The 18,829-nt window shown below is 41.7% G+C and overlaps 1 protein-coding gene across 1 annotated transcript in view; it reads left to right on the forward strand.

The window, feature by feature from the left end:
* Window positions 1-6,017: 6,017 nt before the first annotated feature.
* The window catches only part of RASEF (RAS and EF-hand domain containing), a 39,384-nt gene continuing 26,572 nt past the window's right edge, over window positions 6,018-18,829 (forward strand). The window contains exon 1 of the mRNA XM_052700755.1: window positions 6,018-6,459. Coding sequence (XP_052556715.1) covers window positions 6,089-6,459 — 371 coding nt within the window. The 5' untranslated portion in view covers window positions 6,018-6,088. The remainder of the gene's footprint in view (window positions 6,460-18,829) is intronic.

Here is an 18,829-nt window from a genome sequence, read left to right on the forward strand (position 1 = left end):
GTTGTGCTCAATCCTTTCATCCCTCTACTTGTTTTAGTAGTGGATGTTGCCTTTACCCAGGTGCAAGACCTTGCACTTAGATTTTTTTAACTTCATGAAGTTCTACTTGGCCCACTGCTTAAGCCTGTCTAGGTACCTGCAGATAGCATCCCCTCCTCTGGTGTGTCAACTGCAACCCACAGCTTGGTGTCATCCACAAACTTCCTGAGTGTGCACTCAACACCCAACTGTTGATGAAGATACTAAAGAGTATCAGTCCCAGCACTGACCCTTGCGTGACACCACTTTTCACTGATCTCCATCCAGACACTGAGACCCTGACCACCACTCTCTGGACACGATCCTAAAGCCAATTCTTTGTCCATCGAACAATCCAGCCATCAAATCCATATATTTCCAATTTGGAGAGATGGGTATTGTGGGGTATTGTATCTAAGGCCTTACTGAAGCCCAGATAAATGTCATCAGTTAATCTTCCTTTGTCCATTGATACATTTGCATCATCTTAAAAGGCCACTAGGTTGGTCAAGCAGGACGCATAGACTTGCAGATGCTCAGATTTCTCAGGTGATCAGAAACCTGACCTTTGCTCATGGCAGGAGCAATGTTGCTTCCTTAATCCTCTCCATTCAAACCAAAAATTTGAGGGCTGTGTGACCAGCAGTTATCAGAGCAGACTGAAGCAAAAAAGTTGCTGAGTACCTCAGCCTTTTCCTTGTCTTTTGCTACCAGCTTGCCTATGTCACTCAGTAGATGCGGAGAACAACCTGCTGAACCTTCTTTTTCTGATCCTCCTAGATTTTCCTCTTCTGGTTGAGGTATCTGTAGAATCCTTTCTTGTTCTTCCTGGCAATCCTAGTCAAGTTTATTTCAAGTTGGTTCTTGGCTCCCTTGACTCCATCCAGACACAACCAATTCTTCCCACAGTACATGTCTCTGTTTCCCCTGCCTGTGAATTTTCTTCTTACTCTTCAGTTTGACTATCAGGTCATGTTCAGTCATGCTGGTCTTTTGCCTTTGTTTCCTGACTTGCTATATCTGGGGTTGGAAAGCTTTTATGCCCTGAGGAAAGCTTCCAAAAATGTCTGTCAACTCTGTTCTGCACCCTTGCCCATGAAAACAGTTTCCCAAGTGTTTTGTTGGCTATCTCCCTGAAGAGCTGGAAGTTAGTTTTCCTAAAATTTAGTGCCCTAATTTTACTCACTGACTGTCTTATAGTCCTTCGGAGTGAACTCCATCATAGGATGGTCTTTATAGACCAGGCTACCTCCAATCCTGATGTCACCAATCAGTTCATTGGCATTGGTGAGCAACAGGTCCAGTAATGCATCTCCCTTGGTGGGGCTGACTGTTACTTGACTCAGTAATTATTCTCCCTGCATTCCAGGAGCCTCCTGGGTTGCTTACAGCTCACTGCTTCTTTTCCAGCAGATATCTGGGTGGTTGAAGTCCCCCAGCAGTACAAGTGCTGACAATTGTGACACTGGAGGTAGAAGACCTCATCAACAGGCTTTACTTGACCAGATAGCCTGCGGTAGACATCAGTCACAACATTCCCTTTGGTACCTCAATCTCTATCATTCATAGGCTTTCATCTTGCTCATGACTCTTCTTTAAGGACAGCTTTTCACATTCTATTCTTCTCCTGATGTAGATAGCAATGCCTCCCCCACTCCTTCCTTACCCGTCCCTTTTGAATAACTTGTAGCCTTTGATAGCCACGGTCGAGTCATGAGTCATCCCAACTGGTTTTAATGATGGCAACTACATTGTGGCTTTCTTGATGCACAGTAGCTTCCAGTTCCTCCTGTTTATTTCCCAAGCTGTGTGCATTGGTATAGAGGCAGTTCATTTGGGCAGCTGGTCTTGTCACTTTCCTACAACTTCTTAATTTCTTTTAAATATTTCCCTTGATTTTCCCTGTTCTCTTCTCCTATGGCCTCTGCAGTCACTGCCTCATTATCATAGGATTTTGTATGTGCTGCAGTGTTACCAGCACCTCTCAAGGCATCATGTTCTTCAAGGACCCTGTTAGCATCCTGTCCCCCTAATATACCTATACCATTGCACACCTTATCATGGGAAGGCTCACTGTCACCCTCACTGCCTTATTAATGGTCAGTTTATTCTCTTATGGACTAGAGATGCTTGATCTCTATGTTTTCTGCAGTCCTGATTTGGTGTCTGTTAAAGAAGTAAATGAAACCACGAATGATTTTTGTGATTACACTGTCCCAAATGCTAAGAGATCAGTTGAATGAAAAGTTGTATGTGTACTGAAAGATATTTTTGGCTTTTAATGTAGCAGCTCTTCGAAGAAGAGTCCTTATTATATTTTCTCTCTCTCTCTCTCTCTCTCTCTCTAGCTCCGATGGGAATCCTGCCTTCAGTACTCAATCTTAGATCTCAACAAATGAAAAATATTTTCTTTGCTATCTCTGTTCTGGCATGTTTGGACATTCTAACTAAACCAAGTCTGCCTAGCAGGAACTGTTATCTGGCATTGTGCAATACTGAAGGTACCATCTGTTTTGCAGAGTATACCTGTTCCATGTCAGTGCTAAATGGCACAGTGTACTTCATCCATGGCACAAAATTCTGGCAACAGTAAAAACGAAAGAGCAAATTCTCTTTTATGATGTTGTGGTTTACTACTGATAGGCAGCTCAGCACCACAGCTGCTTTCTCATGCCCTTTCTTCTGCAGGATAGGAGAACATAAAGTGAAAAAGTTCCCCCTGTCCTCCCAGCTGGCTAGACCTTGCCATATCAACTCAGCACATTTATTCACTGAATCCACAAGTCTGCTTATGAAAGCAGAAATCTGGACCAAGTAGATGTTGCATTGACAAATACTGCAATATATTTTTATGTCTTGATTCAAAACTGAATACTAGTGTGAAGATTTCCATTTGTTTTTTACTTGCGTCACATAGGTAGAAGGATCAAACTGCTTAAGAAAACAAAACTGCAGAGTTTTTCAGAAGGAAGGTAAATAGAATTGCAACCACAGAATATTCTGAGTTTCATTAGTACAGGCTAGGGGCTGATCTGCCTTCTGGAGAGAAGGTCTGTTGAGAAGGACCTGGTGTCCTGATGGAGCCAGCAGTGTGCCTCTGTGGCCAAGAAGGCCAGTGGTATCATGGTATGCACTGAAAACAGTGGACAGAAGGTTGAGGGAGGTGACGCTCTGCCTCTACGCTGCCCTGGTGAGACCACATTTAGAATACTGTGTCCAGTTCTGTGCTTCCCTGTTCAAAAAAGTTAGGGATCTCCTAGAAGGAGTTTGACAGAGGGCCACAAAGATGATTTAGGGCCTGGAGCGTTTCCCCTATGAGGAAAGACTGAGTAACCTGGATCTGCTCAACCTGGGGAAAAGAAGACTGAGGGAATATCTAATTAATGTTCATAAATATCTGAAGGGAGGTGGGAGGCAAATGGATGAGGCCAGGCTCTTCTCAGATGGTGTGCAGTGGATAAGGAGTAATGGCCTAAAACTTGTACATAGGAAGTTCTCTATTAGCATGTAGAAGGATTTCTTTACGGTAAGGTGACAGAGCACTGGAACAGATTTCCATGGAGGTTGTGAGTGAGTATCTTGCTATGGAGACATTTGAGACCCATTTGGATGCCTACCTGTGTTACCTATTGGATGGTACCTGCTTTAGCTGGGGGGTTGGACTCGATGAAGTCTTCCAACCTCTGCAATTCTCTGATTCTGTGGAAGGGACCCAGAATGATCATCAAGTCCTATCCCTCGTTCCACACAGGACCATCCAAAATGCAAACCCTATGTTTGAGAGGACTGTCCTTATGCTCCTTGAACTGCAGCAGCCTGTGACTGTGACCACTGCTCTGAAGATCCTTGTCTATGCCCACTATTTTCTGAGGAGGAATCATTTCCTGGTATCCCATCGTACCCCTCCCAGTAACTGCTCCATGCCATTGCCTTGGGTTCTAAAACCCGAAGTCCTGTAAGAACAACATTATACAGAAAGACTTTATGATGTTAAAATGTTAAATGTCAGAGAAAAAAAAAATGGGGGCAATATGTCCAAAGTGCATGTCCTCTACTTGGTAGCCAAAGTAAGCACTAGCACAAGAACTATGTACAATGGAGTGAGTAAAAGAGTGGCTAGGGTACAGGACAAACATCACCTCATAAGCCTGCAGCCAGAAGAGCATATAAGGTTAGCAAATAAGTTTGACTGGGAACTACTTGTCCAGAGAAACTCATTCCACCCTTGATGATACAGCCTTGTAGACACTGAAAGCTAAATATCAGTCTGTTACAGAAGCCTGGTGGGTGTAAACAGGATAAATGTCTTACATGTTGGCTGAACAACAGCATCACCAGCTCTGTAAGGACTCTATGATAGACCCGGTTAACTCTTTGAGTATAAAGTGTTCTTTGGCAGGTAAGAAAATATAGAACAGAAAGAACTCTGCTCTTAACTCTGCTTTTATTTTGTAATGATAAAGGAATCCGAAGGTGACATTGCTTTGTTACACTTAGTAGTTTTATAATTGTAACAGAAACATAGTGACAAAAATAAATAATGTATCAAATCCTTTCCCATTCTCTGCTATCTTTAAGCTAAAATTTGTATTTCAAGTTACTAAATGGCTGTATTAATTTAGAGTGCAAGTGAAAGCTTCGTATTTCATTGACTAGAGATAGATAGATGGCAGAATTTTAAGCTGACCCTGTCTAACTCTGGCAAAAACAAAACAAAACAAAACAAACAAACAAACAAAAACAAAACTGTAAAAGAATTATAATTTGCTTCTAGGACATTCCACACCTCTTAGGCAGAGAAGCACTTTACACTCCATTTACCATATGTGATTTATTGAAATGAGAGGTCAGGTGAATGGTTTGTACTCTTCTGGATCACGTCCTTGCCCTGGGGCTGTACTTCAGTCAATAAGGAAACATGATTTTGTTAGCAGGTAGATTTACATTCTGTTTAACTCTATCACAACTTTGGCATATGCAATTTACGTCTGCAGATAGACACAGAAATAAGTGGAGGCAAATAAAATACATATGTGTTAAGAATTTAAAAGAATGACAGAATATCCCAATTTGGGAAGGACTCACAAGGACTGATGAATCCAACTGCTGGCTCCACACAGGACCACCCAAAATCCAAACCCTGTGCCTGAGAGCATTATTCATATGCTCCTCAAACTTGGCAAGCTTGAGGCTATGCCCACTGCACTCTGGTGAAAAGCCTGTCCCTGATCTCCATCCTGACCCTCCTCTGAAGTTCCAATGAAATTTGAAATTTACCAAAGACTTCAAGAAACTGAATGGTCTTGACAAGACATGCAGTATAATACAGAATTCTTGTATACTAAGCACTAAAATATGAGTCCTTAAGTTGACTGATTTGCGCTCAGCTTTTTGCTCGCTATTTTGATGATGTACTTGTTTGAATTACGGGTGATGAGATAGTAGCATTCACTTTTTCTACAATGTAGACATTAAACTCTGCGATTCCAGCTCAGGACATTCTATTTTACATGCAACTCCAAAGTGGTCAGGAAGAATTCATGTATGGAATCCTTGGGGCTCATTGCCGTGCTGTTTTTGCAGTGCTGGAAGATAGGACTGAGGTTTAAGACTATGGCATCTGCACAGCGTTGGCACTCCCATTCAGGTAGTAAAAGTGAACCGTTCATCCGCGTTGTTACCGCATGCCTGTGCGCTGCCGATGCCGTTAGCAACGCCGGGAGCAGCAGCCCAGGGCAGCCGAGGCCCGGCACCCGCCGGCTCCCGCCTCGAGACCTTTCCGGCTCCGGCGGGGCTGCGAGCAGAGCCGAGCTGCGCGCCGGGGCCGAAGGAGGCGGCACCGCCCGTGCCCCGCAGCAACCGCCGCCCCACCGCACTCCTCGCAGGGGCCATCGCCCGCGGCCCGCCTCCCTTCGGCTCGATGGGCACCGGGGAGGAGCGGGGAGCGGGGCCGGCCCGCCCCGCCCCGCCGAACGCCCGGCGGAGCGGTGCCGCCGGCTCGAGCCACCGCCTCTCGCCCCGTCCCGGCCGCGGGCGCAGGAGCAGCGCGACAGCACTGCCAGCGGGGGCGATGGACGCCGAGGCGGCGGGGGATGAGCAGTCTCGCCTGCGCGCGCTCTTCCTGGCCTGCGACGCCAACGGCTCGGGCCGCATCGAGCGCGAGGACTTCGCGGCGCTCTGCGCCGAGCTGCGAGTGCGGCCGGCCGAGGCCGAGGCCATCTTCCAGCGCCTCGACAGCGACAGCGACGGGGCCATCACCTTCAGGGAGTTCGCCCGCGGCTTCCGCGGCGCCACGCGGCGGCGGTCCAGCGGCGGCCCTGGAGAGCAGGAGCCGGTGGAGGAGGGCGAGGAGGCGGCCGCGACGTGGAGCACCGCGGGGTTGGAGCAGCCCTGGAGAGACTTCGAGGTGCGGCTGGGGGACGAGGCCAGGTACATCCCCAGGTAAGTCCAGGAGCACAGAGACCCTGCGCTGCTGCCGGCGCTGCGAGGATCCCGGGCCGCATGTGCCTGGTGGCTGAGGAGCCCCGAGGGCAGCCCAGCGCCGCTGGCGCGCTGTTCTCCGGGAGCGGCCCTGAGAAAGGGGCTCCGCGCTCTGGTTCTGGGATTTCCAACTCTTGTGCTTTTTCTCTTTTTCTTTTTCCTTTTCCTCTTTCTTTTCCTTTTCCTTTTTCTCTCTTTCTTTTTCTTTTTTTTCTTTTTTGTTTTCATTTTCTTTTTCCTTTTTTTTTTTTTTTTTCCTTTTCGTTTTCTTCTTTTTCGTTTGCCTTTTTCTTTGTCTTTTCCTTTTTTCTTCTTCTTTTTCTTTTTCTTCCTTTTTTCTTCTTATGTCCCTCTGTACACAGTTTCTCCCTCTCACTGCTCTCCGATCAACCCACGCGGGACTCTCAGGCATGCACATCGTGGCATCCCAGCACTCCGGCAACACGCTGCGCCCCGGGAGCCTCCGCCTCCGGTGCTGGCAGGATGAAGGGCGCTGTCGGGAAGTGAGGGAGAATCAGGTCTGCCGGCTCAGAGCCGCTCGGCTGCGTTTCGCTGCAGGGCGTAGGCATTCACATACCTGAAACTAGAGGTGCTTTAAGTTGTTGCAAAAATATTGCCCGTAAGAATACCGGGTCATTCTATTGCACGTAAAAGTTGCAATTTTAAACTGAAAAACAGGCAATCGGGGTTTAAGGTTTTGGCGGTAGACCAGACTAGATGTGTGGCTATACGCAAAGGAACTTAAGTAGAGATGAAGTGTGAGACACACAGGAGATAAGTCTGTAAGTTTTCTGCCACTCATATCAAATTACAGTTTGCTGCTTTACACATTCCAGATCAGGGGCAAGTATAAAATCCTGCTCCTCGTATAATGCTCCTCAAATTACTTCCTAGTCCAGTAATACGGTTTTAGCTATTTCTAAAAGGCTGTTTATCTCTTCAAAGAACTTCTCAGAGTTACAGAATCCTCATGTCCTTCCTTCCTTCCTTCCTTCCTTCCTTCCTTCCTTCCTTCCTTCCTTCCTTCCTTCCTTCCTTCCTTCCTTCCTTCCTTCCTGCCTGCCTGCCTGCCTTCCTGCCTGCCTTCCTGCCTTCCTTCCTGCCTTCCTTCCTTCCTGCCTTCCTGCCTTCCTTCCTTCCTGCCTTCCTTCCTTCCTTCCTTCTGTCTTTCTCTCTCTTTCTGTCTTTCTCTCTTTCTTTTCCTGAAAGTGGAATGTAATTAACACTGCTTATACTGGAATGTTCTATGCATGTCAGTGACTTCTGAATGATCTGATCTTTTATACCAAGTTCCTGATGTCCTCCCTGCTGTAAATGGACACAAAGAGAAGTAAACCCTCTTTGTTAGAGAGTCTGCAGCAGCAATTCAGTACTTAGCCTGAAGGCAGACAGTAGCTCAATAGGTGATGTAAAAGTGACTCAGGACCCATGATGGCATGTGAAAGCCTTCCTTTAGGCAGTAATCCCATATATGTGCTACAGCAGTAGCAGTGCAAGTGCAGCTGGACTCTTGCAGGAGAGGATAGCTGGAGCTGGAGATGGGTGTCCCTCTGACACCTCACCGTGCAAACCTGTCATTTCATTATACTGCTTTGGGATTGTAATGCGTCAGATTGCAAACACAGCGGAGCATCAATAATTAAGTATGTGTGTCAGGTGGGCTGTTGCCTGATGTAAATGTTTCCCATTCATGCTCAGCTTTGTGAATACCTTGGAACACCCTTCACAGTTGGCTGTGTTTGTTAGGTTGTGCCAACGTCAGCCCAAGAACAGTGTGCCCTTTGTTTTCCTTTTTTTTTTTCATCTCTCTTGTCCTGAAGCTGTGGAAGCAGACTTTGTTGCAGCTCAGCTTTTTTCCATTTATGACACACTTTTTGTTGTTGAAATGTCTATATAAGTTTTTCTTTATGTAAATAGTCCCACTGAAAATGTTTGGATCAAGTATGTGAATAATAGTGAATATCCTAAAACTGTCAGAGGAGTCTGAGGGTTTTAAATGGAAGAATATAATTAAATCATGAAAAGCAATTGCTTATTGTTTTGCTTAAATTATTTATTTTTAGTTGTTTGCCAGTTCAATTTTTTCTTTATCTGTTTTCAAAAAAACCCCAACAACCCAGACTTATGTTAGTGCGCAAAGCAGTCAGTGTTATCACCCTTTATATGTGCAGTTACATCAGTTGGAAAATCATGAGAAAAGTAACTACAAGGAAGGTGCTCCTCCAGTGAGGATGAGTGAAGTCTACTTTTTCTGATCTCAGCCACGTAGGATTGTGGGGTTTGGTCTCTCCAGGTTCTGTGTTCTGACCGCACTCTAGCACATTACTGGCATATGCTTTCATACTGCTATGGTTTCTATTAAAAGAAAAGCAAGGCATGGGAGATAGAGTGGGAGAGATGGAAATCGAAAAGGAATCTGTCTCTAGTACACATGGTTCATCCTCTTTCTCTGAAAATGAGCTTTCAGATACCATGCATAAGCCATCATAAATGCAGGTGTGCAAACCCCTGTACCACCGATTAATTTCCTAACTTTGCCCTTAATGGAGAAGTAGTCTTCAGATAGGCATCGTTTACTGTTAGGTACTGCCTAGTTCCAGAATATTCTGAATTCAGTTAATATTTAAAAAATATTGTTACTGTGGGGTGAATCATGCCACTCTGTAGTTTGGTGCACAGTTCTGTGAACTTATGCTGTGATCTCTTGTAGTTAAATAAAGGTGAATGACTTAAAAAGTTTGTTTTCAGTCCAGCTTCTTCCCTGTCCATCTGAGGAGATCTTCAGGGCTGAGTTCAGTTATATGTCTTGGTGAGGGGCACACATGAGTCAAATTACTGTTGGTCATTATCTTCATGTGTACTTAGCAGACAATTGTGCCTCGAGCACAAAAAATGCAAGTATAATGTGTGAAGCTGTTCTTCTCTCTTGCTGTTTAACACAAATGATGGCAGTGCTTTTGGTTTCTATGATGTGAATTCCCATATAGAGTATAGCTGTGTGAGCTGCAGGAGATGTTTTCTGTTGTAAATTCAGACCTATTTGCTGGTCTATTCCTCTAGGAAGTGTTTGTGGTGACACAGCAGCAGAAAAGGTGTTAAGAAATGTATCTATTTGGTGCTCCAGGCAGGAGTTCTCCAGTGTACTGCTTGTGCTGAAAGGCTTTAGCCCTTGGCTGTGTTAACTAGTGTTCCTTCCATTTTAGTATGTGATCATCCTCAGATCTGTTTCTCTACTCCCTTACCTCCTTTCAGCATGTGTAGTTGTCTCCTGATGGCAGTGCTTTTCCATTCCTCATCATCGTTGGAACAGAATAATCCAACATCTGCTGGCACTTCAAGAGAATTCTTATTTGCTCTATGACACTTATATATGTCAGTAAATCATAGCCAAAATCTTCTCAGGAAACAAGTTCTGAACTTTTTATTTTGAAGTTCTTAATCAGAAAGAACTAAGATTTTGAACTGCTGCATGTAGTGTACATTCTGATGTATTATAGGAACAAATGGAATCCCTTTTAACAATAGCAGGTGATATTTGTGTGATATTTGGCAAATTGGATCTGTATAGAAAATGTGGATTTGGGGCCGTGGTAAAGTGAGAAAAGAGTTTTGATATTAACATTAGCTGCTTAAAGTGCAAGGGCAGGAGGTACTCATAACATGTACTGCTGGCCTGCATGAGAGGAGAGAAGCTGCAGAAAAACCAGTTTCACTTGTGCTCTCATGAGCTGTGATGCATTTTTGACAAAGCCAATGCAGAGCACAGCTCAGGTCTTGCTGACAGATTGCATTTCCTTCCAAGAGATGGAGAACACTGGAGATTTCCTTGGAAGTGGATATGTGTTTCTCAGGGAGGCAATAGAGGCAAAGCCTGAGGAAAAGCAGCTGCTTGGAACTCTTTTATCACAGCACTGGAAAAAGGAACTTTGCTGCAATAATCACATCTCATCTTTTAATACATCTCATGACAAGGGACTAGCAAATGCAATCTTGCTGAAAGTGTGACTGATGCCTTTCTGTGAGATAGAAGACTTTTGGAGCCACCTTAGGCTTTCTTGCTTGGCTTGTTTTGTTTTCTTTTTTTCCTTTTAAGCAGAATAGTTTCTGTGCGAAAGAACTTAGGCTCTACAGCATTTGTTTTTCTGAAATTTTTGTAACTCAAGCTCCTGAGCCTTAAGTCCATCCTTCAGGATGTTCTCCTTTTCCACAGACTTCATCTTTTCCTTCTGTCCCTTGGACTTTTTCTACTCCAGCTCCACTACCTGCTCCAATCTACTCCTTTGCCTTCAGGCAGAGAACAGTGCTAATTCCATGGAAATATTAAAATTTCCTTCCCTGAGAATCAGCTGAGGTTCTCTTGCCTAGACTATCAAATGGAGTTTGTAGATTTGTTTTTCTTTTGTTACAATCCAATCTGTGAAAAGACAGGTTAAGTTGGTAGTGAAAAACACACTATGTTTCAGGTTGAGAAACACCTGGAAGTTATTTCTGTATGAAAATTTCATGGAATCATGTGTTTCCTGAAGGCATTTAATCAAGAAGAAAGTATTAGGCCAGACTTGTTCAACCCACACCCGTGGGGCTGCATGCAGCCTGGCCCCGCTCACTTTGCATCTGTCTCGCACCCCATGCAATCATGGTGGTGGCTCAGAATGGCTTGGCCCAGCCCCAGGTGGACTCCCATCTCTCAGAATAACCAAACACTGATGTGTAATCTGCACCATCTGTGCTGCAACCAGGGCATGGGGAGGGTGCAGTGCAGTGCCGACTTAAGTGACGGCAAATAACTGTATGCATTTTCATACGCTGACTAAAAGTCTTGTGAACAGCAAAGAATATACAGCTGTGCTTTCCATTGCTGTAAGGGAATTTGAGAATAGGTTTCAAGAGCTCCAAAAAGGTAGTCAGTTTTTTAATTCTTTTTAATTCAACATAAATACATTTTTAAAATTGAATCAGCTATTCAACTGAAAAATCTGATTATGTCTCTCCACTAGACTTCTGTGAGAGAGAAGGATGTCCATCACTTCACAATCACACTGTACACTTGTCATAACTTTTGTCACCATGCACCTTTTTTGAAAAATTGTGTTCAAGGATGAAACAAGGAGGAATAATATCAAAAACATCTGGGAAATACTTTGAGAGGTCACTAAGAACTGCAAACACTACCACTGAACCAGACTGATGCAGTTTGTTTCACAAAAACAAGGTCAAATATCCCACTTGTTTTATATTTTCCTTTCATTCCTTTCTTTTTTTTTCTTTCCATTTTTTAAATGAAAATAATAAAAATTAAAATAGGTTTTGTTACTTATATGCATTAACTATATTATATAATTTACAAAGGCTCCTCTGAAAAGAATGCTATTTATCTATGTTATTCTTTTGACCCATGACAACAGAGGTGTATGGTGTAAGTATGTCAATGGAGGTTAAACGTTTCCATCAATATTGCATTACATTTTGTTGCTGTCTGACAGATGGCAGCAGAGGGGCAGTCTGACAGAATGGTGTCCGACATGGAAGTGCATATGAAGCAAAGGGGGTGTCACTGAATTCCTCCATGTGGAAAAAAGGGCACCCATTGACATTCATTGATTCATGACAAGCATCTCTGACAAGACAACAGTGGATGTGAACACCGTGAGGTGGTGGGTAGCGCATTTCAGCAGTGACAGTGGATTACCTCTGCTGTGTAGGTTTTTATGAATACAGCATTTAGGCTCTTGTTCATTGCTGATGAAAATGCATAGCTAATAGTGCTGACTATATTGAAAAATACTGTTTCGTAGCTGTGAATTTGCTCTATCAAATAGTGTCACTGTACTCATTGTATCAGTTGTAGTTTCCATGGAAATAAATAAGAGGCACTACTTTCAAGGCAACCCACCTTTATGTGACTCAGCTACATATCCATTATGTTTGCATTTCTGTACCAGCTATTTCTCTATTCATGGTAGCTAACAGAGGTTATTATCTCCAGTCTAAGGACAATTGTCAGATTGTAATACCCCTTTCTCTTCCTCTTACTCAGGCTTTCCTGGCTCAGGTCACATTACATTTCATCCCTTCTTATCCATGTTAGATGTGAGGTTCTACAGACAATGAGTGTTTTTATAAGCTACACTGGGAATGGTGTTGCAATAGAGAACATTCTAAAGCTTAGAAACAGGAGTACATTCTACACCTATGGAAATAAAAAACACGTTTTTCCATTGCCTGAAAGACTATAACAGCATGGATAAGGAAGAGGACAGAAGTGAAGGCAAATGTCAGAAAACTGTCAAGGGATTCTTTGGAGTCAGTGTAAGGATTTTTGTTGTAGAAGAATAGAGTAGGACCTGAAGGAATGTCATGAAGCTGTGATAGGAGGGTCTGATTGAATATCAAGAAAAGGTTCTTCACCATATGTTGGTAGGCATGGAACAGGCTCCTCAGAGTAGTAGTCATGGCCTCTTGCCTCTGAGGTTCAAGAAGCATTTGGATGCCTCTCTCAGTCATATGTTCTGATTTTTGTGTGGTCCTGTTCGGAGCCAGAAGTTGGACTCAATGATCCTTGTGGGTGCTTTGCAACTTGGGATATTCTGACTCCGTGATTTGGTCAAGTTTTCTTACCTCTTTGTTAAAATCCCAGCCCAGAGGGACACCTCTAATCCCGGTGAGTTTATAGCTTATCTTGCTATGTTGCTGTTTGTAAGTCTCTACCTTTCTAAAGCAGATGCAGGTAACTAACCATCAAATAGTGATGGAAAGAAGACAGACTGAATTTTTATCATGCAAGGAAAAGTGGTACTGTAACATCACTGGCAAATCTTTGATTTTCTTCTGTTTTCCGCTGGCTTACTGTGATTTGTCCTATAGTTGGTGGAAAATGGTGCTTCAAATACACTCATTTAGGTGAAACTAAGTGGACCATGTAACCCAGCTTACTTTCCATGGGAATTACAAAGGGAATGGATATAAGAACCTCAGCAACTACTTAGTCTTTTTTTTTTTTTTTTTTTTTTTTTAATAAATTCCACCGATGTTCTTTGAACTGTATTCAGAGTGTGGACCAGTAGGCCAACTACCACTGTACATTCAGCCATCCAGAACAGTACTAGGAGTTGCCGTGAGTTGGTTTAAATGGAATTATGCCATGTAATGTATTCTAAGTATCTGTATCTGATACCTCTAAACCCCCCCCCCCCTTTTTTTTTTTTTTTTTTTTTTTTCTCCCTTTGCTCCTCCTTATTCCAGTTTAGTGTTTTGGATCTATTATATTACAGATGGCGTTATTCTCAGGGCAGATTTATTTTCTTTCTGTAATGCAGTAACTTTATGTAATACAAAAGCTGTCATGTGAAGATGTGAAAATAGTGGCAAATTTCATATACTAATATTACAGAGAAGGGAAACTAAAATAATGAATTCTTTTAGATGAAGTAAGGTAAAGCCAGAGAAGAACTTGTCTAGTGTACTGTATTTTTTCAAGCCACTCATGCCTTGTGCCTGTACGTGGTAGAAGCAGCAAAAAAGCATGTGGGGTAGGCTGTGAAAACATACAACTAGAGGGTCCAGTGGGACAGTTTCTTTCATGTTGTGTATTAAAAAAGCTCTTTCTATGCATTTGCAATTGAATGCCTATGGTTAAATTAGTGAGGAACTTAAGGGCACCCTTAAGAGCATTTCACATAAATTTTGTTGAAACTAAATCAAGAATTTCTGAATTGTTATACTGCAAAGACTACTGAATGTTTAACAACTATCATAGTAAAATCTGTTTATGAAATCTTTCTTGATAAATAATATGAATAACTAACAAACATGCAAAAAGAAATAATATGTATTCAGTGGGAGCCGGAAACATACAAATACTTTTGGTAATGTCCGTTGCAACCATTTTGCCCTGTTGCAGTGGCATTACTAATAATTAGTAAAACACATAAAAATAGGAGTGATTTAAAATATAGAAAGAAATGATTAACAACAATTTCTCTTAGAATCACAGAGTTATATAATGGTTTGTGTTGGAAGGGACCTGTAAGATCATCTACTTCCAACCCCCTACTATAGCATCTCCACTAGATCAGGTTGTTCAGAGCCCCATCCAGCCTGGCCTTGAATGCCTCCAGAGACTGGGTATCCACAGCCTCACTGAGCAACCTGTCCCAATGTCTCACTGCCCTCACAATAAAGAATTTCTTCCTAACATCTAGTCTAAATCTATCCTCTTCCAGTTTAAAACCATTTCCTGTTACTGTTACTGATCTGTTACTACATGTGCTAATAAAAAGTCCCTCCCCAGCTTTCCTGTAGGCCCCCTTCAGGTACTGGAAGGCATAAGCATTTAAGTAGCATTCCCTCAGTTTTGTTGCATGACTAATTTCTCCTGTTTTTCTGTTGCTTACGTCAGTTGTTGAGTAATGTTTTTAAATAAGATTTCCTGTAAAGCTGCAATAGAAGTACTCAGGTGAGTGTCATTGGGAGTTTCATTGGCCAATTTGAGACTAAAAGAGCCTTGCAGGTGCTTTCCAGGATTCTGCATGGTTTTATTTGAATGGGCTTTGTTATGTTTTCTAACCCTCATAAAACAAGGTCACAGATATTTTGAGTCCATCTGTATGGTAGTCAGTCAATGGACCGAGGATGAATAATAAGTACAAGATACTTCTTTCATCACACAGAATTAACTCTCATAGTAACTATTTTTTGCTTCCTACTACTGCATCTTAAAGCAAGCAGACAGTGGTATGGCAGGGGCACAGTAGTGTGGAGAGACTAATTCTTATCTTCAGTTCTGGTATGTGTATTTGCATGAGCTTTTAAAAAAAGCTGCAAGGGAGAGTGACAGACATTCTTACAAAGAGAATGAAAATTGCACAGATTCTTTACAATATTCCTTATAATACAGACGTTTTTGATTCTGGAACAAAGTTTTGTAGGGAAATGGTTGTTTCTCCAGTTCCTCAGTGTAAGACACTGCATTTTCTCTTGTACTACAGCCAGTAACAGTCTATGAGACAAGAGATTTCTGGTGATAGTCATGTGCTGTTTTTTATCCCTGGACTCTTAGCACAGACTGAGATGCTGTATAGTTTTATGGGGATAGCTTCATTTCCATCTAAAGGCAGCAAATGACTAACCCTGCATAAGATAAGGTGAGAAAGATAAAGTGCTTGTGAAAAAGGTGATGTATGTCCTTAAATATCCAACCATGATTTAGTAACTTGTGATTTGGAAAAGGCTCAGGTAAACATTTGCTCATGTAACAAATTGTCTTAGTATTAGGTAAAAGAGTTTTGCCAGTGTTTGCTTTCTAGGAAATAAAGTTGTTAGCAGACATCTCCTTGCCAACACTGAAATTGAAGGTAAAAACATAACTTCATAACATTGATCTTGTGTTTATATTTTTTATTTCTTAAATTCGTATATAGAATCATAGAATTGTTTGAGTTGGAGGACACTCTTAAAGGTCATCTAGTCCAACTCCTCTGCACTAAACACTACAGCTACGTGAGGCTGCTCAGAGCCCTGTCCAGCCTGACCTTGCATGTCTCCAGGGACTATCCACCATTTCTCTGGACAGCCTGTTCCAGTCACTCAGACTGTGCTTAGTGTATCTACCATGTAAGATAGATAACTTCTAATTGAGACTAGATACCAGGAAGAAATTTTTTTGCTGTAAGAGAGATGAGACAGTGGAACAAGTTGCCCCAGAAAGGCTGTGAATTCCCCCTCCCTGGAGGTCTTCAAGACTAGGCTGGATGGGGGCTTTGATTGACTTGATGTAGAGGGAAGTGTCAATGCCTATAGAAGTGGAGGGATGAAATGGAATAATCTTAAAAGGTCCGTTCCAGCCCACACCATTCTATTATTCTACAGTTCTGTCCATCTCGCTGTTACTACTGTCATTTCTGTTTAATACAGCACACTGTTAAAGAAATTTGTGAACACCCACGCTGTGCGAAGTGGCATTGTTCAGTGGCTAGTTCCAAATATGCACAGCAGCTGCTTCTGTGTAAAATCTGAAATTATACCGGAATAGTTTGTTAGCTGTTTTAGTGACGTGTTTGCAGCTCTGAAGGACAACTGCTGAAGTGCTAAGAATTCATGAAATGCAGCATATGTTACCATACCCAGCTATCTAAATAAATGGAATTTCAAATAGAGGGATTATGAGAGATTGTGTTTTGTAATGTTTAAAGTACAGTCATGCTCCAGCTTCAAGGCTAATCAACAGTAATGGAAGTACGGTAGGAATGCTATAAATGGTATCACCTCGAGACACTGAACTTACTGTTTGTGCAGCTGCTTGTACTTGGAAGTCATTGTTTAAATACTACAAATCTGCTATATACTTGCATTTTAACTGAGATATGCTGAACATGAATCACCAATGGATTTTGTGGTATTTGCTGTCATCAGAACCATGCTGAAATTCTCTGTTGTGCAGTAATCCTTCACTGCAGAAATCTCACTTACTTCTGAATGTAGTACAGAGGAAAAAGTGTATATATTTGAAGAGATAAGACTTTTTTTTTTTTTTTTTTTAATCCTGGTGTGAGTATTTATCTTGGAGTTTTAATGACTTTAGTTGAAAAAGGAAAATGTCTGTGACTGTTTTTTCTAAAGGTGAAATATCAAGTGAAAACACACTGTACCTACCTGTGAATCTTAATATTACTCTGTTTAAGTACGTTATGAAAATGAAATTTTATGCATACATAGTCAGAGTACTGTGTTGAGTTTAAATTATCTTCTGGAGATGCTAAGTACACCTAAAACAGAAGCCTTTTTTTGCAAGAGAGAAACTGGCATGCACGCACAAATTCCCCTGGCCTCAGAAAATCTGTATTTTTATGAGCTATTGTTATGTTTCTGTATATTAAAATAAACATCTGCTTTTCAGCTACAAACAGATTTTATGGTTTGTTGAAATTTCAGTTGTTTAAAACAGGACTCAGCTAAAACAATTATACTGCTGTTGTGGTAAAAGAAATTATACTTTCAGTGGGAAAATCATATCGAATATACAAAGTTCTGGAATGCTGATAATCTGAACTGTAAAAGTGCTTCAGGTGTCAAATCACAGTGATTGTTGATATCATGGTTGTAGTTAATGAGTTAATCATCACTATCTTTATGGAAGATAGGAAAATGTTAGCTATCTAATAAGGAATATCTTTAAATCAAAGGTTAAGCTTTCCTGTAACAATAAAAAGAGGACAGGCATTCATGATGTGTTATAAATGCTGTGAGACCAGTAATTGCAAAACATTGTTTTTGTTTGCCTTTCTGCAACTGGTATGCTGTGTTTCCTCATTACAGATCTGCTTCCTGCACATTTGTAGACCTGCTCTCTTTTTGCTTTTTTTCCCACTTTGTTTAGTCTGTAAGCTCTTGAATACTTGCTCATGTTTTGGTATATTGTTTGCATGGCAGCCAGCTTTGCTTGTCCTTGGATTACTAAATTCTGTTGCAGACGTTGCTTTTACAAATTGCCTTATGGAAGTGCCATGTAACACAAGCTGTGACATGGTGTACTGTTTAGTGACCTGAAATCTGTTTATCTAATAATATGTGTTACAGTATTTTGGTGCTTGTGCTATTATTTATCTCTGAATCTTGTCAACAATCAAATTGTAATTGACAATCAAAACTGTGTACAGTCACTTGAAATGAGTCCTGATCAAATAGGAATCAGAATATTTTATTCTTGCATTGGAGCAGCCTTAAAGTATATTTAAGTATAAATTTCAAGAGAGCTTTTAATTACTCAGGGATCTACAGAGACTTTTTTCTTTTTCCCTACTGCAATGAGTCTTCCCATACGAGTCATTCATGGAATTAACTTTTTACCAAAAAGAATTTTTTTTTGTGATGTAAAACAAGGTTGTCATTATTAGAGTTGTAGACAGCAGGACCAAAATAATTTGTTTTAAATGAGAGAGCTATTTTCTCTGTTCTGCTACAACTCCCATCAGGTTGTTCATACAAAAAAAGTGAAAAACATCCAGTAGCTAAGGGAGCCCTGAGTTTTATGTGGGTAGCTATGTATTCTCCCAAGCTTCCGTGGGTAAATTTTATATCAGGTGAGTTTGTAGAATCATACAATCGCTGACTTTGGAAAAGACCTACAAGATCATTCAGTGCAATCATTCACCTATCATCAACAGTTCTCACTAAACATGTTCCTCAACACAACATCTAAACATTCCTTAAACACCTCCAGGGTCAGTGACTGCACCACCTCCCTGGGCAGCCTGTTCAAGCACTTGACCACTCTTTTGGAAAAGTAGTATTTCTTAACGTCCAGTTTTGCAGTCCATGCTTATTTATTTCTATA

The sequence above is a fragment of the Tympanuchus pallidicinctus genome, unplaced genomic scaffold, assembly GCF_026119805.1.
Source record: "Tympanuchus pallidicinctus isolate F22 unplaced genomic scaffold, pur_lepc_1.0 scaffold4, whole genome shotgun sequence".
In the NCBI taxonomy this organism is placed as follows: domain Eukaryota; kingdom Metazoa; phylum Chordata; class Aves; order Galliformes; family Phasianidae; genus Tympanuchus; species Tympanuchus pallidicinctus.